The 20,633-nt window shown below is 37.7% G+C and overlaps 5 protein-coding genes across 7 annotated transcripts; 2 read left to right on the top strand and 3 right to left on the bottom strand.

Moving 5' to 3' along the window:
* Positions 1-37: 37 nt before the first annotated feature.
* LOC110848470 lies at positions 38-1,414 on the bottom strand. 2 transcript variants are annotated; one of them, XM_022095697.2, is made up of 2 exons: positions 806-1,414; positions 38-735 (listed from the first exon to the last, which is right to left on the bottom strand). In XM_022095697.2, exons 1-2 carry the CDS (start codon positions 1,023-1,025, stop codon positions 368-370), a joined length of 588 nt encoding a protein of 195 aa, XP_021951389.1. In that variant the 5' UTR covers positions 1,026-1,414; the 3' UTR covers positions 38-367. The 2 variants fall into 2 exon arrangements, with proteins under 2 accessions (XP_021951389.1, XP_021951387.1); XM_022095695.2 differs by having other exon boundaries at positions 38-738; positions 806-1,411.
* Positions 1,415-1,541: 127 nt separating this feature from the next.
* On the bottom strand, positions 1,542-3,685 carry LOC110848404 (2-oxoglutarate and iron-dependent oxygenase domain-containing protein 3). The gene is made up of 6 exons (XM_022095613.2): positions 3,306-3,685; positions 3,150-3,201; positions 2,875-3,046; positions 2,581-2,812; positions 2,214-2,494; positions 1,542-2,141 (listed from the first exon to the last, which is right to left on the bottom strand). The coding sequence occupies exons 1-6, from the start codon at positions 3,479-3,481 to the stop codon at positions 2,008-2,010; spliced, it is 1,047 nt and encodes a 348-aa protein (XP_021951305.1). The 5' UTR covers positions 3,482-3,685; the 3' UTR covers positions 1,542-2,007.
* Positions 3,686-8,170: 4,485 nt separating this feature from the next.
* LOC110849049 lies at positions 8,171-11,843 on the top strand. The gene is made up of 7 exons (XM_022096423.2): positions 8,171-9,472; positions 9,544-9,670; positions 9,746-9,837; positions 9,932-9,993; positions 10,214-10,278; positions 10,348-10,390; positions 10,552-11,843. The coding sequence occupies exons 1-7, from the start codon at positions 9,317-9,319 to the stop codon at positions 10,673-10,675; spliced, it is 669 nt and encodes a 222-aa protein (XP_021952115.2). The 5' UTR covers positions 8,171-9,316; the 3' UTR covers positions 10,676-11,843.
* On the bottom strand, positions 11,834-16,235 carry LOC110848653. Of its 2 annotated transcripts, none has more exons than XM_022095915.2 (12): positions 15,853-16,235; positions 15,560-15,772; positions 15,253-15,491; positions 14,848-15,174; positions 14,419-14,777; positions 13,878-14,341; positions 13,429-13,502; positions 12,808-13,358; positions 12,575-12,745; positions 12,296-12,461; positions 12,147-12,229; positions 11,834-12,059 (listed from the first exon to the last, which is right to left on the bottom strand). In XM_022095915.2, the coding sequence occupies exons 2-12, from the start codon at positions 15,766-15,768 to the stop codon at positions 11,928-11,930; spliced, it is 2,775 nt and encodes a 924-aa protein (XP_021951607.1). In that variant the 5' UTR covers positions 15,769-15,772; positions 15,853-16,235; the 3' UTR covers positions 11,834-11,927. The 2 variants fall into 2 exon arrangements, with proteins under 2 accessions (XP_021951607.1, XP_021951608.1); XM_022095916.2 differs by having other exon boundaries at positions 13,905-14,341.
* A 2,550-nt stretch (positions 16,236-18,785) lies between these two features.
* Positions 18,786-20,618, top strand: LOC110848416. The gene is made up of 6 exons (XM_035851498.1): positions 18,786-18,873; positions 19,002-19,084; positions 19,164-19,228; positions 19,311-19,349; positions 19,418-20,188; positions 20,261-20,618. The coding sequence occupies exons 1-5, from the start codon at positions 18,801-18,803 to the stop codon at positions 19,464-19,466; spliced, it is 309 nt and encodes a 102-aa protein (XP_035707391.1). The 5' UTR covers positions 18,786-18,800; the 3' UTR covers positions 19,467-20,188; positions 20,261-20,618.
* The last annotated feature ends 15 nt before the right edge of the window (positions 20,619-20,633 follow it).

The following is a 20,633-nucleotide window of genomic DNA, read 5'->3' as shown; positions in this document are numbered from 1 at the left end:
AATCATGCATAATAGTGAGCAAATAGTACACACAAGACTCAATTACGTCTCTAATTTAGAGTTTTATTCAAGTAATATCGTCATAAAATGGTATAATTGAGAAACGCATTTCCAATTTCATTTACATATCAAGTTCAAATATTAAAAATTCCAAAATTTTCGAAATACACTAATCAAAATTTTTGCATCATGGCGTTATAAACTCACAAGAGAACATCTCTTCTTATTTCCCATGTTATGCGAAGTATGTATTTTGCGAATATCACAAGTCAGTTTTTCATAAGTACGCATTATTGTTTTTCCTACTGTATAAATTTTAGTCGTAATAAATAAATTTAGCGTCTATCGAATCTATGTCTATGGCTGACTATGCCTTCTCCTCATGAGCAGTAGCATTATCGCGGTCAGCGCTGTGACCGTATTCATCCCCTGCGGACTGGGGGGCTGGGAGTGGGAGAACAAATGTAAAAGTGGACGTCGCGTCGGTACCGTCGCCATGATTGTAAAAAATATTATTATTATTCGTTGATCCTGATTCTTCCTCGTCCCCAACGGTGACACTCACGTCGGTCACAGTCTGCTCGATGAAGGACGAAATTGTAAAGAAGACGGGTCGAAGACGGGCCTTTTTCAGTTGCAGACTTAATTCTGCAATGTCGTTTTCATCGACTTCGATTGAAGTTGAGTCAGAAACTGATGCGTTATTGTTAATGTGTCGTTTTCGTCTTTGTCCTTCTGCTAAAAATTACATGATTTTTTTTCATTTTCATAAAAAAATTATATTTAGTATGAATATGTAATTCACCTGCGTCAAATCCACTGTTACTTCGTTCCTCAATATGCTGCGACTGATTAAAGACCGACCTTCTCCCTCGTCTTCTACGATATCGACTATTATTATTTCCGGTTTGTGGGAGTGGTGGGGGTACGCGTTGTTCCTCTGAGGGGCGATTCCGCTTGTTATCTGGAGGTCCGTTATTTTCAGACAAGCACTCTGTCAGTGGTCGTTTCCTACTTCTCCTCATTTATGTATCCTCTTTTTATTCTTTAATGACCACCAATCACGAGGAGGATGAACGACGACACGCCGAATTGCGTCTTTATGTGTTTATTTCTTCCCAAGTCAACACACTTCAAGTAAACCACGACCAAAGTAGAAATGGGGCAGTTACTACTAAAGTTGCGTCGTAGGAGTGCAGGCGTATAGGGAAAGTCGTTAAATTGACTTTCACTTGTTCTGTGGAACTTTTCAGCTCAACAATTATGCTGTCGGATGAGACTAGGTAGTTGGGAATAATTAACTAATTTCGGGTTTAAATAGCAGGACAAAAGTTTTCAAGGGTTAAAAAATAGCTACAGATCCGTTTGATGCGATGACTATGCTTCGGGGAAATACATGATGCGTGTTAACCTAACTCGATTTAGACCATCATCAAGGAGAAGTGTTTAGAGTGAGAGAGAAATCTATTTTTAACTTCAGATTCGCACATTATGAAATGTACCCGAATAATAAGATTGCAAAAATTGTATTCTTCTTTGGATTGGAGGAAAATATTATGTATTTATGTATACCCGGAAAAGGTTCGAGTGAACCTATTTAGGTTCACTGCATCTAATTCTTGTTGGCATCCCATCATACTTATTATTTAGCACAGAACTTGAACTACTAAATTTTATTGGACCCTAAATTTATAGTCTTTTCCGCAGTACAACATACTTTTTGTACAAAAGTAACAAGTAATAACAGTCACCAATAACGCGTAAAAATAAATTGAGCAAAATAATGTCTATAATTAAAACAATCTTTGAGAAAATAAGTTTGATCATATAGGTTTGGAATGGAATTGAAATAATAATGAAATTTATACAAAAATTCATTAGTATAAAAACACTGGAAGGATATCGAGATTATGTATGTTTTCTATATAATAATTATCAATGTTTAGCTAACATTAAAATTGACTTTGATCAGACGAGAAGCCAAAGATAGGGGCATCCCATTAAAAATTAAAATGCTGGATCTTTCCTGGCTTTAGTGGAATCACAGGTAAATCCCATTGTCAATGCGAAGCGTGCCCCTTTGGTAACTCGTTCATTGTAATGTCTGTTTTCTGTTCCGGAAGTGAATGACATGGCACGACCTGTAGAATACAACAATTAAATATCTACAAAATTTTGTCCAAAGTCCTAATTACAATTATGTATATACATACCTTTCCGGGGATCCACTGTCCGATTTGTACTATCTCCGTCGGTAAAGATTAACCTCCCACCTTCACAATCTTTGTTAAAATCCGACAAAAATAAAACTGTCGAGTAGTCAAACGGTTCGTGAACTTCCTGATGAACCGTTATGTGCCAATATTCATCAGTCTTATGCTGTGATCCTTTTCCCGTTAATCGCGACAAGTAGACAGGGGCTGCCAAATGAATTGACCAATAATCTACACCAAAATAAGAGGAGACCATTCTCATTAGCTTGGATTTCACGGATCTACAAAATAGGAATAAAATGAAATTATGTAGTAATCTTCTATATTTTATTATTTTCCACGCTAAAAAAACGCACCAAATACTTACTGAAAAAGGAGAAGGTCTTCCCTATGAAAAATGGGTTTGGTCTTGTTCAGCTTGTAAACATCGACAGATCGTCCATTGAATTTCAACATCCCTGCCGAAAAGTCCAACACGGCCGCAGCAGCAGGTTTTGCCTCACTGAAACCACGAGTGACTAGGTCATTCAGGGCGAAAACTTCCTCGGGACTGATCAAATCATCAGTAACAAGCCTTCCGCAATGGTTTGGAATGCATCCTAGTGATATAGAAAAATTATAACTATGTCGTCGAATAATTATGGGTATGCATTTAATTTACCTGCAAATTTGGAGACATGTTTGTCAAACGTTGCCGAACATTTGGTCTTCATGCTTCGATACCGAATATCTTCAGTCACTCCTGCAAAGGGTGTTTCGTTCTTTTTGCTAGAATTCCACCACACGACCGTCATCAGTCCAATAATAAGGGCAGATCTTGACCATAACCGATGCTAAATGGAAAGAAAACAATGCATTAGTGGAATTTTCAATCACAATTCGTCTTCATTTGTCACTCAAAAAAGCGATCATAAAGAAACAAACTCTTTTATTTACCGGAGATAACTTTGGCATTGGCCCAAACTTTGGAGGAGGATCATCCGTTCCACTGCAAATTTTACCAACCAAACAATTAATAAAGTAAACCTTACTACTTAATAACAATACCGCAGGTTTATTAAGTATGCAATTTAATTTAATATAATTAATTACCTCGCTGTAGATGCAACATCTCCATCGCTCTTGCCATCCTGCACCACACCCCCTTTATCTTTCTTTTTATCCTTCTTTTTCACCGATAAGTCTCCACTAATTTCTTTCTTTACTGATTCATCATCCCCTAAAGATGACTTTCCCTTGCTATTTTTTCTCTTTTTAACTTCTGACATGTTGCTTGAAGTTTTGTAACTTGTTTCTACTTAATTTCACTAATGTTTCTCTCAAATAAATTGCTCCGCCAGTGGTAAATTAATCAATCCAATCCAGTTAAGTTAAGTTAATTAAAAGTAAATATTTACTTTCACTGTTTTTTTCTCTCTCTCTCTGTAAATGCCAGTCTCACTTTGGAGCTGTCATGTCAGAATTTTGGTTCACAAAATCCCACTCCGTCTCATTAGTCGCACAATGCGATTCATCAAACTTCATCTCGATTTCCTTCATTCTGAATCCAAGTGAAAGCTGAGCCCGTAGCATTTTTTATGGTTATTGCATCAATCCTCGTAAATTCTGTATTTCTTTCTCGAGGGGAAGACAAAGCTGGAGAGAAGATTTGGTTACATAAACATGGCGATAATGATGGCAATAATGACGTGGTGGGCGAATATGTACAAAGGATTTGGAAATTGGAGCACGAAATGATGTGAAATTGAGACTTTTAAAAGGAATCATCTCTCCATCACAATTTGTCTTCTTCTCAAAAGAGAAATAAATCACAAAGAAATGCGAAATAATGCAGCTTTACTTTGAGCTTATTGCGAAACTGTATATAATTTGCCAATTAAGGAATTAACGAGCAAATCCACAAGTTTTTGGAAAAAGTCGACAACAATTAGGATTGTAAGGTATCATTGTTACATCTTGTCTTTTATTTACTTTATGATGAGCAACGAGCTCAGATTACCGAATCAAAAAATACCGAGAAAATATCAAATAATAAATAAAAATAACATAAATGACGAGATAAAATAAAATAACCTAAATCATATACAAAATATGGAGATTTTAACCATATAATTTTTAAAATGGTTGTTTAATACGTAGATTTGTAGCAATGGTGGTATGGATCTTGGATGGATAAAAAATTCACTACGGCAATTTGTACATAACCTGCGTCTTCCTGGTTTTCTATCGATTCTATATCCGCCGGGTACGTGGAAAACAATGTTTAATTTATTGGATGCAATTTTCCCTTATTTTCCTGCTCTTGTTATTACGTACGTACATACAAGGTAAGGTTTTGCTGTCTTTATTAGAACTGGACTGATTTTGTTGGAGAAGATAATGTTGTCGGAAGCAATTTGTGCAATGGATTGAAGAGTCGGTCCTACAGCGAATGGCGACTGAAACTGATCTGCAATCAAAACCAAATAGCAGTTGTGAATATTTTATGTCATTCGAGTAGTTTGTGCTCTTTTTTGTGTGATGCAAGGTTGAAACTTGAAACTTTTTGCAGTAGCAGTGAAAGTACGAGGAAAGTTAGTTTAGTTTATACTTTGTTCTTTTTTTCGTGTTAAATCCAATTCGTCTTCTTCCGTGTGAGTTGGGCTGTATTTTCTCCCTACCTTCAATACCTTCAATAAACTCGGTTACCTATTTCGAGGTTAGATAAGGTGTAGATTGATGAGTGCAAATATGTACATAATGAGAAAATCCAGGAAATTATAATGAATCCTGTCTTCCTAGAGAAAGTGAAGTAATGAATGTGACCTTATTCTACTTTGTGGGTATGCAATGCAATTTAAACTAGCGAAATTATGCTGGCATAGTGTGTACATCGCTAGCAGAGGGACTATCTAAGAAATTTCCTACTGTATGTAGTGATTCTACGTGGGATAATCATGTCACAGTATGAGGTTGGAAAAGTGGTCTACGCTTGTGTACCTACATACATTCATACGCAAATAGGTATTCGGGAAGTTGAGAATCTTCTTATAAATTCGTAAACAAATTGAGAAAGATGGAGAATTGTGTCAATCAATTTATTATCAAATCATCAAAACTGCGACGAAAAAAACAAAGAATATAATATTACCGTCTTCTTTAAGATATGTACAGAAAAACTCTGAGACAAAGATGTTATTACTGCGCAGTGCGTCGTGTAATATTTCTGTCTTTCTTATCGATGCGAAGGATCACATTAATGAACGACACATCATCTACGACGTATCATTCATCCATCTCCTCTCCAACGAATATTTGTCGCCAGCAATACAAATAAACCGTAGTAACGTTAGAAGTAGCTCACCCTGTAATATATAATTACCTGGCACCTTTGCACCTTGGGTGCAAAATTATAGTAGTTCAACAAAATAGATCAATAATTTTTAAGCAATTATGCACCAGTGGTGCATAAAAATGAAGCATAAAATAGATCAATAATTATTATGCAATTATGCATCAATGGTGCAGAAAGACGAGGAAGATGGCAAAGTATTTTGCACCACTGTTGGAGATTAACCGTGGTGGGTCAAATAAAATTTCAAAAAATTTGTGTCAAAATTATATAATAAATTCTCCCGGCTATTCTGTACCATTGGTGCGTTTTGCATCAATTAACCCAATTGTTTCGCATCATTTTGTGTTACCGATTGTTAGATACCAACGGTGCTATTAATTTATTAAAAAATGGACCTGATCCATTCTAGTGAGTATCAACTGATGCTCATCCAATTGTTTCGCATCAGCTTGGATAACCAACTGTTCAATACCAACGGTGCTACCTATTCCAAAATTGTAGTCCTTTCTCGATCCATTTGCACAATTAATTCGCACCATTTGCGCCACGGATTGTTCGATACCAATGGTGCGCCTACAATAATGGTCAAGGGGATTATTAATTAGCATCAATTGATGCAAAAAACTCGTGAACACACAGACAGACGGACGGACGGACAAGAGGAATTCAATAGCTCTCATGCTTCGCAGGGTGAGCTAATAATTTATGTAGATACGAGAAATAATGAGCAACTCGACTTTGCAAAAATTGCACCATTTGATGTGACGTATTTGGCGCAACTTGTTACCAATTCTGACATCGGAGAGAAATCGAATACTGCAATACTGCATGATGATGCCCAGTTTTTCCCCTTGTCGGTCAAGTTTATGTACAATAAACCACTCTCCTAAATGTGCACCGATACCAGTTCAGGGTTAAGTTTTACTAAGACCTGCTGTGATACCCCTCATTACACCAGGATAAGGGCTTATCTAGAGTAATATATATAATAAACACTCCAAATAAGTAGTGCAGATACCTGCGCTCCTGCCCCATTAAATAATTCTACCTGCATATTGCATACCTCTACACAGAGATATGGATTATGCATGGCTGGGGAATTGGGTGGGGGCGACGTGGAAATAAATGAAGTTAAACAAATAGATTTCCAAGGAGTGAGCCACTGGAGTGAAATGAGTGACGGAAAGCGTCGCTTGAATAATTCATTTGACTGACAGATAGCTTGTTAGTTGGGCCTTATGTTGCCCGTTTTCTCCAGCAGCCTTTACTACATATTTACTACATTACGTCGTCCGTCCGGGTATTCAATTCGCGTCCAATCTAGATTGGAATCATCACCGTCCTTGTCCGCCGACCAACACAACCGAAACAACAGCAGGTCGACCAAAGAAGGAGAAGAATACATACCATCATCATCATCGCACATATAGCGTTTCATGATTACTTGGATATAGGATTTCAATTTGGCAAGATAGTAGTAAACGGCTTAAAAAAGGCTCTCCTCTCCATAATCCATTATCCTCCCAATTCCCACCACTACGTCCGGACTTGACAATGCCATCACATCCATAAATGCATGTACGTACACCTCTCCGTAGTGTCAATAAGTGGACAGCAGCGTGACCATCTGACCAGTGGTGTCTCAAACTGGTGAAAGTTTACACCTCACCTCGTCCCAATTTCCAGGAGAGAGTTTGTTCTACAACTCTTTACCTAAGGGAAACTGTGAAAAGGCGTCAAGTTTTGCTTTCAACGATAAAGTATTTGTATTCTCGTTTAAATTTTAAATGGCTCAATTCCTACATGAATAAGGCAACAAGGGCAGATGCGAGAAGTTGGCCATCAATCCAATACTATTTGTTTTATGGATTCCGGTGTTTGACAAGTTTGATTCATGTTGTATGGCCCACTTTCGACAAGAAATCTCCCGTTGTGCTGCCCCACATGGTGAGAAGTTAGTTATGTATTTGTAAGTAAAGTAAATGCATGTGCCTGAGACGGGTTACTTCTTCTCCCCCCATAAATGCCGATAGAAAATGGATGGATGGATGGACAGGCAGGCAGAAAATTCATTAAAGCCTCTTCTTTTCTCAACATATGCATGACAGATATCAATAACAAATCGCTTTTAAAATTTAACTCCTCTGCGACTGCAATCATATCATCATCATCAACCAGGCATACATACATTCGCAATTTAACAAGTCGTATAAACATACATACGCCAAAGTGAAAATATATTTAATGGGTCCATTTAGTATAAACAGAACACAAACAGGGCTTGCGGTATATATGATAAAATTGCGAAATATGTACCTACGTTAACCCCCACAAATACATAAGCAGAGAGGGAAAAAAATTGTGTAGCTGCTGTTGCTGGTACTGAATGGCCGATTGAATATTACGACCGTATTTTCCTCATTTAATGCCACATTAGAGGAATTGGACCCTGCACACACACACACTACACACTAAAGCTGTAAATGTCACAGAGTGCTTCAATTTATTGGTTTCATTTGGGAGTAAAAAGAGGAATGGATTGGAGAAAGGCCGACTCACTTCGCTCACTACTTAACCATTTGGGACTCATCTTATGAATTTCTAAATAAATAATTGTTGGCTCGACACTCAACACGAAATGACGAACTATATTTGCTGCCATTACTGCTCCTTCTGCTAAAAGATAGTCTCAAACTCGGGTAACAGAACAGGACACCAAGGCAAAGGTTGTTCTGCTAGTTAGTGGCCTGGCTGGGTAGTAACGAGAAGAAAAGGAAAATGCGAAAATGTGCTGGTTTTCCTCCCCGTTCTGCCCGAATTCGGGTGGAATTGTTCCAATTTCAAAGCTTTTACTTGCCAGTCACTCAGTACCGTTGGCTTTGGTGAGTTGAGTGAGACGCGCTGCTGGTCGTTCGTGGGTCGACTAACGTACCGGATGGAAAATCTTATCGAATTTCTTAATCAATATTAATATTATCTTGGTTCAATTTTTCTTCAGTTTCCTCAATTCCAATTTCCTGTCATTATTATAAAACTAAAGCGTGTTACATACAAGAGCATATTTCGTCTGTGGTAGAGAAAAGTGGTCAAGTGCGACGTTCCAGACAGAAGTTTGTGACAGGAGTTTGAGATTTGAGACAGATTTCGTGTTCTTTCCCACTCATGAAACACGGTACAAATTAATCCGAATTTATCCCAGAGAGAGAGGAAGGATATTGATTTCCGCGTTACGTGTGCACCACTCGTAGAAGTGGATTCTTTGTAATTTATTACAATTATTGTGAAAAATAGAGCTAATTAATTGGGGACCATGCCAGGGTCTCGTCGTATGTAAAAGTGACATGTAAAGTGGACGTGGGATTCATTTCGTTTTCTCGCTACTCCCATGAGGATAATGCACACAAGTGACAAGCAATCCTTCTCTGATTATCCAATTCGCTAGATTGGGTTGCATGTGCGCCTGCATTCGGACAGAAAAATACGCAAATAATCGAATCGCATAATGAACTTTGGAATAACTAGTGGTCGTATTTCGTGTCAACCTGCAGTTCTGTCCTAGCTGTCCTTGTCCTTCTACTGTCATTTTGAAATTAGAAATCATCTTCCCCCCATAAATTAAATACTAGCATTTGAAAAATGACTTTACTTTCTCCAATCTAAAACTCATTTGGGTGGAAAAATATGATATAAAATCTTCAATATTTTACAATACTCGTTGATTAAAATTCTCTGGAAACCTTCCGAAGGGTAAGCAGTCAAAATTGCGAAAATGTATCACTTCCGAACCATGCGGGGAGGGGGAGCGTATGTCCCCCCAGATACAAGTACAGGGCTCTCCTGGAGTCAGAGGCCACCTGAATTGCCACGCTTCACGTGCGGTCTTGCCCCACAAACGTTGGTGAAATTCTTTGCAGCTGTGGACATCGTAAGGCATACTTTTTTTGATATAATTCTTTTTTTGCAATTTGCATTTTTAATTTCGTTTTTCATGCCCAGGCGAAAAATATTCTGGGGGCGGTCGTCTTTGTGTATTTGTATTTCAAGTTGAGAAATGCTGACATTGAGGAATTAAAGGACGAGTATTCGAACAATCTGGATATGCAGGACTATCTCAATTTCCCTGGTATACGCTTTTTGCATATCTAATACGCAATAATTTCTCTCATAAAACTAGCTCAAATTTCATTCCACATTTCAGAATGGCAACAAAAAGGCATCCTTTTTACTTTTGTGCTCCTTTTCACACTTGCTCTCATATTCTCCATCATTTTATACCGAGGTGCAAGACAAGTAAGTACATAGTGCTGAATATTAGCGATATATTTAGATTTTTAGAGCAGAAAACTGAAAACCCATGTGTGTTCTTTTTTTCTGTTAATTGAAGGCAAACTACTCAAAACTGCGCATCTGGTTCCTCTACCAGCTCATGTCGTTAATAACCTTTAGGTAAGAAGCCTTATCAATCAATGCAAGTGTAATGATCAATTACATGCAAAACATCACATGACATTATTAATCACCTCCTTTTAACTTCCATCTTTTATCGTAATGTAATAATAACTGTTCTTCCGTAAAAGTCATCATACTTTGAACTTTTGAATAAAAGTTGTCGTTGACAACCTTCATTACGTACGAAATAATTGGGCCATTATATGAAATATTACAGCGCCGTGCACATCTGGATGTTTATCCATGGCTGGCTTCTGCCCGATCGACCGAGAAAACTGACGGGTAAAGAAATTGAATTGAATACAAATTTTCATCTTCTTTTCATTTCATACATAACTTCCTGAATTTCAGGTTCTTTGTTCCTCATCTTTTTTATGAATTACTTATGGGCTGGGTGAGTATGTAGTATAATATAATAACGCATTATTCCATACATTAGCATCCTCCTGGGCAGTCCTGGTTTCTGTTCTGTGGTGGATGACATGAATAATAAAATAAGTACATACATACCTAGGAAAAACAAACAATGAACTAATTATCCTCCTCCATTGACAGGTATTCTCTCTACATTTGTTATCTGCTGATGGTCGACATCTCATATTTTGCTACAAGTTCCGTGAACAATTCCCGGAACGGGAATCTTCGCATGTACCAGCAGCAAACGGAACAGTTCAGATAGTCGAATAACCAGGATTGATCATCACAAATACAATACAACAGTCTCCAACCAAATATCTGACAAGAGGAGGAGGAAAGCGACACGTGTGAAGTGAATGTCATCATCATCTCATCTCAGCGTCTCAGAAAAGTATAGTACATAGTCCCCGTTTTATTACGTATGTATGTTGTATGTACCATCTACATAACTACCTGTTTCCCAGTTACCGTTCTTGGTTGTCGTGGTAGCCTGGATGTCGTGACCTTTACAGTTTTACACATGTATATGTATGCAGTTCGTATATAGATTGAGTGCAGTTCATGGATTAGACTCCCGTTTCGATGATAATGTCAAATGTCAATGTCGCGTGTGTCTGAATGTCTGTCAATGAAAGGTACATAGCTGCTACGTAAATATGTACGTACGTATATCTTGAATTGAGGTGCATGTCCGCCACAGGTACACAATTCTCGGTGACATCTTTCACCACTTACTATGTATGTAAAATAATTTCGGTGTTGTCGTAATATTTTACTCCCAAATCAATGTCTTGAGCTAATTATTGCATGCGTGTCGTCTATATCGGTATAAATATGTGTTGTGTTGTATTGTATGTATCGTGTCCACTAGTCAGTTCGTTCTACTACTCGATAATTTATAACTCTCTATCGGTTATTATTTCTAAAAGGAGCGAACGATGACATGAAAGAGGATGAGATGATTGCCCATCAGTTATCATCAATCCATAATAAAGTTTGATTAGCCATGCGGCTGCGGGTGAAATATTTCACAATTCTCACGATCGGTTGTCTCCTCTCTTTCTCTTTCTGTCTTAAAATGCTGCCATGTAAGAAGCAGTTATCGATCCGTTGTTGTTGTTCTTGTTCTCGGTTATTAAAGGCAAACACACTTTTGCGATTTACAGAATGAAACTTATCCTGTGTATTACTCGCGATATATTATCTGATAGTTGCCAATTTATTGTGTGAGAAAACTGTGAAAGTTTTGATTTGACGTTGCTTATCAAAGTTAGAGGTTTCGTCTCTCAGCAGAACTACGTATTTACTTTTTGCAAGATAATCTGTACAAGTTGAGACAGAAAGTACGTAATACATAATTGTCACCATGTGTATCATGTAAAATCTCAGATGGGGCAAGATGAGACATCAATTAAAAGCATGGCTTATAACTTAACTGCATTTTATTCCTCATATCACAGAAATAATGTGTATAAATTAATGTAAATCAATTATTAAGGAACATCCAGAATTTGTCATCCTTTCTCATCCTCCAGTTTTTCACCGTCCTTCATGACACGTTGGATCCAGTCCATAAAAGTGTAAACTCGAGTAAAGACGGCATAATTTTCGCATAATTGTCTTGTACGAGCATAGCTTACGATTCCCTGTCAAATCAAAACAGATGAAAATCAGGTTTTATTTTTTCCCCATGGTTTTATTTACATAACTTGTTGACAAGTTTCTTCTTTCACCTGAATCGTGTATCTCCGCCGTAAACCAAAGTTTGGAGATGAAACCATACCTCCGCCAGAATCTCCGCTGCATATTACTTCGTCTGTGAAGGAAATGCATATTTGGTTACTTAAACACTTGCGGACAACATGTTATCGAGTCAAATTACCCGTCATCCCTGCACAATATTCCCGGTCGCTCGGAAATCTGTCGATATTTCGGGAACATTCAATCGTTGGGAGAACATGTAACTTTTTGGACTTGAGTTGTGTCGACAAACCAAGTCCATAACCACCCAAAGGAGTCCGACCAATCTCAGGTTTTGATCCAATAACCTTTCCAGCAAATTATATAATTTCATCAATTCACGAATTAGGTCGTCAATTATGCAACCCGATAACTACATAATTGGTTTAACAACAAACTTATTTTATTATTCACCACCAACCTCGCCGTATTTTCCATTCGTGAGAAAGTATCGCGAGTCTGCCACATTCTCAGGCAGACACACGGGCAGGATAACGTTGGACAATTTGGCCGAACTTTGTAACGAAATTATTCCAATGTCTCCCTCAAATTTGTCGTAGTTGAAGGCAGTTGAAATGTAGAGATTTTTAACCTGGAAAGAAAATTATAGGCATACATTTCATAAACAAGATACATACATTTCTAGGTACTTACAGGTATAATTTGACTACTGGAATCCTGTTTATTTGTATAAAAACTATTACTAATTCCCCCCAAAATGACGGTAAAGTCTTGCGGATGCTTTACATGACCACTCGAATTGGTCAGACAGTGTGCAGCCGTGAGTATTTTTGTCGGACTTATTAACGTCCCCCCACAGATGTAGGCGTGGTAATAGTGATGCTTTCCGCCGTCATCCACCACCAACCGTTTTGACCTCTTAATCTCATTCTTCTTCGTCTCATCCTCCTCATCTACATCAACAACATCTCCCAAATTGGCTACAGTTGGCGTGGACGTTGACGTTGACGACGAGTCGTTGGCTGCCTCCTGGAACTCGAGGGGGTCGCCGTTATTCAATTCATTAATGATGAGTTGTGCCTCGGAATTAGCGTCGAGTGACGTGCCCTCCGTCTTGGATAGGATTTTAAGCTCCCAGGGGTCCAATTTGTAATAGATTAGTGCATGCCAAGGATATATTTGACGCGTGGTAATGCGGTCATTAATTATCAACGTTTTCGTAACGGGTTGCGCCTTACCGCATTCTGTGCATCAAAAATTTACACGAGTTGCAGTCTCTTGTCGTTGTCATTTAGATTACGAAGAAGAACTCACCATACTCACATTTCAAGTTGTGAAAGTGTTCCAACCTCGTCCACTTGCCCAACTTGTCACACCGCATGAGTGACCTGTCAATACATAAACAATACTGGTTTGAGCTATTGGTGTCATCGTTTCATTAATTAACATTGGAGTTAAAATGTTCATAGTATCGTAATATTTTTAACTATTTAATTTATTCAAAAAAATTCATGAAAATCAACTTCTTTCAAAACAATAAGACAAATTATGAAAAACGTAATTGCTACTCCGCCGTCTTGGGGCCTAAATACACATCAACTGAAAACTTCTTCATCAGATACATATGAATTATATCCCAAGAATTCTTATCTACAAATGTTGAATTGGTCTGTCTATTAATACAAAGAGGGTGAGATTCGGCAGAGAAATCGTCTGGATTTATACAATTTTTGAGTTGTAAAAGAGAAGCTATTAGGGCACACATGTGGAGATGGAATTCCCATTTGTACCGATCCTCTTCACGAACGAGTCCAATTGGGACAATCTTGGGGTCTGGATGGGTGGATGGCGACTTGTTTTTGTATTCAACTATGGGGTCACCGGAGACCTTCTTATGCACATCGTGTCTCAGTGCTTGCCCAGCATAAATCACATAGGGATTCGACGCAAAATACAACGCAGCGACCTTCTCTCCTTTCTCTTTTCCTCCCCTCGACAACAATGCTCCAATACTTTCATCCTTTTCCGCCCGTACGAGAAATGGAATATCTAGACCCTCCTCCGGTACTGTTGATAGCTTATCATGAATCCTCAGTTCCAAATCATACAGGTTCATCTCCTCCATTAGCTCCTCGTATGCCCCATTTGGAAAGTTAACCATCATATTCAGGTAGATAATTTGGATGGTGGTATCGGGCCATAACAGCATTTGGAAAAGGGTCGTGGTCTAAAAAGTAGTGATTAAATCAGTCAATATCAACATAAAAGTTATACATTTCGCATCATTATTATTAATATTTGAACCTGGCGTGCTGAGTAAACTTTCATCAACTCTTCCTCATCGGAGAAGTAGCGACGCCGCCCTTCTAATTCAACTAGTTTAGGGGTCGGTCTACGTTTTGCATTACACTCTGTACAATATAAACTCCACCCCCCATTGGGTTTATGTAAAGCCTGATTTTTAAGTGACCTTGTCGCACTAACTTCTTTTGTATAAACCTCTCCAAAATCAAATGTGAAAGAGGCGATTACATGGAGGATGACGTCTTGATTCTTATTTGCCCCATCAGTGAATTGACCCAAAATAAAACCAGTTTGTTGACCTTTGTGGTGGTCACATTTTGGCACTGGGTCCATAAACGTTCCATTTGTTCGCACACAATCTGTCAATAAGTATGTCATAAACACAATCGAATTACGTAATTCATTATTATTCATAAAAACCCAGCTTACTTGGAATTGCAGAACATATAAAATTGTACTTCGAATTTTGTTTAACATATACGTATAACCCATACGATCGTTTTTCATTTGGTGAGGAATATGCAACCCTTGAAGTTGTCCCCGGTACCGCTATCCCTTCTGCCCCCGCTTGTCTTATCTTTGTCTCTGCAATAAGCCTTTCCGCAGCATTAAGAGGGGGATATTTTCCCGTTATTATTTCCGGGGTGAGAGGAGTGAGATCTGATGTGCTCGACTGTTGCGATCCCATTTCCTCTTCTTCGTCGACTTCTCTTGCCAATGTGCAGAAAAGTTCTCGCAGTTTATTGTCCCCTACGTCTAAAATCAACAACAAAACATGTCACATACAATTCACCTCGTTATAAAATAGAATGCATTGTTGATAGTTTTATATACCTCTAGATTTATCCGACATCTTCTTAGTTGTACCCAAGACTTCTCCGATTTTCCACCAAATAGTGCCATTCTTATCATTTCGATGCTTAATTTTTCGGTCGACATAACCTCGTTCAAGGGGGCTGGTAGGTGGACCTCTTGAGTATCTCGTACTTCCTTCCATTTGTACCATTTTCCATTCTCGCTTCGTTTCCGGTTCGTCCTCCCCAACCTCATCATCCGAACCCACTTTAAGAAATCTGTTGAAATAACGATTAAACAAATAATCTCATATTTTAAATTGGTTTTCATTAATTAGGCTAATTACTTAAAACTTATCAATTCTTCTTCCTGGACTTCATCGTCATCCTTCCTGACAGCATCGCCATCCTTCTTCTTTTTGGGCGTTTTTGCTTTGCTACTGGTGGGAGTGGTTGCTTTCCTTTTGGACGATGTTGATGGCGTTGCTGGATTCGGAGTATTTGAGAAAGCAGACGGTTTGACGAAATCATCATCATCCGAATAACCACTCATCATTCACCTTAATAATGATAACAGAAGGACAATCAATTTGAAAACCATGTAATAATAATAAAAATGTCACACACGATAAGTACTTACGTTTAATCAATAATTTATTGGCTGAAAATTTTATAAAAAATAATACTACTTGATGAAAGCGATGATGATGCTTTCTCTTTTTCAAATCGCTTTGCTCATTATGATAAGTGGGGAATATTGAGAATTTTACTACATAATTCTGATTTCTTTGTTTCATCAATCACATACATTTTACTGCCACAAGTTTTATACATGGATTGCGTAAATGGAATCAAATGATAATCAAATGAATTTTAGGTATAAATAGCCACGCCAAATCTCCATTTGATACCATCAACCTTTTACAACTCTTTTATTCAAATCTCCAGATCAAAAACCAAAAACCAACCTCCAAAAATGGACAATATTTTAGGTTTTTGGGAACTAATGGAATTTTATTCAAAAATCTTTATAATAAAATAGTGCTACAAACGTTTTCAAACCTGAGTTTGACTGGACTAGAGGCAGAGATTTGGCGAAAGTAGCGTTGGCAAGAGTATAACGCGACGGTCTCGGGTGGCACAGGGTTGGAACAGTCGAACGTTTGGACGCCACGAGTTGTGAGGATGCAGTCGACATGGACGCCCTAAATGGAAATAATAACATGTGTATTCTATTTATGAGGGACACAAGTGTCGTAAATAATTTGCTAATAAAAGCCTAAGCCATATACCCATCTCGACTCGAGCGACAATCCTGGACAGTGTACTTTCCCTCCACGTAACACACTTTCGCCAAAGGTGACAACAGGACTGGTAATGTAAACGGCGAATAGAACGATGACTAAAGTGTGGTTATTATTACTTTTGCGTAACAAACTTATGTGACACCGGTCCTCGTCGTCGTAGTTTTTACGTAATTCCGTCATGATGCATTTATGCAGTGGTTATTCTCAGACAGCAATTTTGACCACGGGTTTATTACTTATATAACTTTGCGGTTTAAAAAACTGTGTGCAATTTATACCAATAATTAACTGAACCATCCTCCTAATCTTGGAGGAGTTAAAACACGTCACTCTTTTATTATTTCCAAGAAAATTATGGGACCTTTTTCCTCCCAACAATAGCGAACAACGTAATGTGCTTAACACGGCCAATAGTAGAATAGAAGAAAAGATGGATGCATGATCGTGTAGCTTTAATAAAATTATTGTCTTGCAAACTCTCCTCTTCTCACTTCGCATCATATTTCACGACGTCAAATAAACTTTGCAACCTTCATAAAGATGAGAATTGTAATTGCAAATTTTATCAATGAGATTCGCCATTCGTCAAGTGCACTTTTGGCCGTATATATCTTTTATTCGCGTATTGGAACAAATGTGGAAATGGAAGTAAGTGGAAATAGTAACCCTTACGACATTGTATTGCATCTGTATTTTCTGACATTATACAGAAGGAAGGATATCAACAGTTCACTATCTTTTCATCAGTCAGCAAACATATACATGTTTAATAATGCTAATTTCCTACTGCAATTATGTCCTTGTCGACAATTAAAATTTTTGTTACTGAATTCATGCCTTCATTTTATGCGGACAAGTGCATGTCGTTATGTAATTAATGACATGGGTTGCATATTATGTGTGTGCATGAGGTCTAATTAAACGGCTAATCATCGACTGCGAATATTAGTGGCAATTGTGATGGGTCGTGGTGATAGGAGCATATTAGGTACATGCTTCAATAAATGATCAAGTGTGGAAACTTAATATGGCCAGAGAGTTCTTGAACATGACGAACTTGACATTTAAAGATGGGTGCGAATCTCCATCTAATATTTATAATGGATTAATTGTAATATGAGTCGCAAAGTCAGAAAGGCAGTAAATTGACGATGTTTTCATCCTCAGGTGTAATAATTTCTCGATATTTTGCCCTTGTCTCAATTTGTAATAAAATTCTAGGTCATGGATTTTAGTATTTTTTCGCAAACTCAAGCCACCTTTCATACATACGTATATTATTGATATGAGACGACGAGACGAGAGTCACACATATAAACTGGCGTTGCAGGTATTACAATTTTTTGCATGGAATACATAGGTTTAGCTTTTTTTCTTCTTCGGATCCTGGTCCAATTGATGATGTAAAGTCGTGAATCCTGGTCAAGAAGATGTTCATGCCGCAAAATAAATGTAAATCGTGATTTGAGATAAATAAATCCTGAATTTTAGCCGTAATACCACTCCAACCTCTCTTGCTGCCAAAAGTCCACTAAATACTTCATCATCTTATGGAGAGCTATTGGGAGAGGTACATTTGAAGGACATTTGAAGGCATAGCTGGCAAGTTTTTGCCAATTTAAGCAATATATCGCAAACCAGACTGCTAATACCACGCCTTCAATTATTCCGTGTGCTATTTTATATACTATACTCGACTATCTACATGTATGTGCGTGATCTTCACATGAATCATCTTCAGTCACTTTACTGGCAGATCTTTGGCAAAAAAGTGCAAATTTGTTGAATGTGCTACACATGTTCCAGGCGTCGTGACAGGGTGCATAATATTATTGTAGAGTAGCCATGTAATATATGCTCTTAAATGAACCGATCTAATTATAGATTTCTTGTTAAACCAGGTTCATGTTCATTCATTAATTGTTGTTGTTAATTGTCTCATAAAAAATGTGACAATGTTGTCGTTCTTGCCAAACTGCTGAATTTTCACGAAGTTTTCTTGCCCATTAAAACCAATCGAAAATTTAGCCTCGTCATGATTCGGACTTGATAAAATGTAGCAGCTTATTCTTTAAAATTGTATTTAGGATTGCAAAAAATTGTTGTCTCAGACAATTAGGCTCAGGATTGCCCAGGGAGCAGAATCTCGAAGCTAATCTCTTGCAAAAGAAAGAATAATACAATGTAGAACAATGAGTAACAAAGTATTATGCTTTTCCATTTGTACGTATTCATCCATGCATTACATAAGAATTTAGCGATGGTGATGTAGTACAAAGTGATGGACACTTTAATTCACTCGTCCTATTTTTATGTGACCTTGACGTTGTCGGGTGGGTCCAACCCATATTCAGGTATTTACTAATACCGACAATATATGGATGTAATTCCCCCATTTGTTTGTACCAAAATTCCATGCATGTTGAAACCTGGCCCTGTTACCCACCTTGCATAAAAAACCGAATATTCTTCGTATAAATAGCTTCCCCGATTAATTCCACACATATTCAACATTTCACTCAGCATAATTTCACTTCTGAAAACTTTTCCAAAATGTCTCGACTTGTAAGTATTAAATTTTCTGAAAATATTTCAAATTAAAAATTTCAAATTAAAAACTTAAATTTTTAAAATTGTTATTTAGTTCGCCATCTTGTTGTTGGTCGCGGCTGTGATCGCTGTCAGCAGTGCACAAGTCATTTATTCTGGGTATGCAATAATTTTTCATGTAATAAATTGTTAAAATTTCCTGTACAAAATGTTACAATTTACATTTCACTTGTAAAATTAGCTATGGAGCGTACCCTGCCTACACCGGTTATGCGTACAAGTAAGTGTCTAATTTCTCCTTAAAATTGAAAACTTTGAAATAAAAACTAATCCTATTTTTACATCCAGCACTGGATACTATCCATCCGTCGGTTATGCCACATACTGGAAGAAATAAACGTACTAATCATCCTCCAAAACCATTTTAAGATCCCCCGATGACGATACGGACCTCTCTTATAATCACAATTTTTAAAGATTTCTAACCAGAAATTCAACCCTTCTTACTTGTCCAATTATTTTTGGACGTCTGAAATAAATTGGCGTATACCTGCTCCTCCAAAAACGTAAATGCTTCTGTACCAAGTTAATTAACTAACTACACGCTAAAGAATGCACTCCTCGAGATGATGATACTGCATTTAATTAAACTTGTAATGCAAGTCTGCTACATATGCACACCATGCAATCAATAAGGAAATGACAATCACAAAGATTTTGCCCAGGCCCATATTTTATTTACGACTAGGCGTCGTTACTCATTGCATGATTAGCTTAGGCATCGCATCGCAAACCTTAAGACGAGATCAGACAAAGAGGTGATCTGTAAAAGATAATGCGCTTTTTGCCGATAAAATAAACCTCCTCTCCATAATAGCGATTCTTTGTGGTGTCATTTTTTCCTCTCCAGCACAACATCTCACCAAATTGAAATAATTTCTTTGTTTGATCAGTCAGATACATTTTACTGTCAAGCTCATGAAATTGCGTAACTCTTTATACAATTTTTCGTATAAATAGCCAAGCCAAGTCTGCATTTGATATCACCAGCCTTTTACAACTCTTAAAACAAATCTCCAGCTCCAAAGCCAAAAACCAACCTTCAAAATGAACAAGCTTGTAAGTTTCTGAAAATACATATTTCCAATTTTGATATCTACAAATTTTAATACAATTTTAATCATCCAACAGTTCGCCATCCTTCTCCTCGCTGCCGTCGTTGCCATGGCTTCTGCTCAATACGTCTCGTACGGAGGTCTCGGATATGGTGCTTATCCAGCCTACACTGGGGCTTACTCGTACGGCGCTTATCCAGCCTACGGATACTCTGGACTCGGATATGGTGGACTCGCCTACTACAAGAAGTAAACAGTTTTTCGAAATGACCAATTTTGTTAACTGACACCTTGTTTCTTTGTTATCAATTCGGACCGTCTCTCAATTTGTATTATAATGTTGCTTTTCAAAACGGTTGAAAATGCCATATAACATCAAAAAATTTTGCTGCGATTAGCAAATAAAAACAACATCTTGCGTTTTCAAAATCCAATCAAGTATCGTTGTA

Source organism: Folsomia candida, unplaced genomic scaffold, assembly GCF_002217175.1.
Source record: "Folsomia candida strain VU population unplaced genomic scaffold, ASM221717v1 Fcan01_Sc004, whole genome shotgun sequence".
Lineage (NCBI taxonomy): Eukaryota > Metazoa > Arthropoda > Collembola > Entomobryomorpha > Isotomidae > Folsomia > Folsomia candida.
Note: the sequence above shows the minus strand (reverse complement) of the source record. Positions and strands in the feature narration are given on the sequence as shown.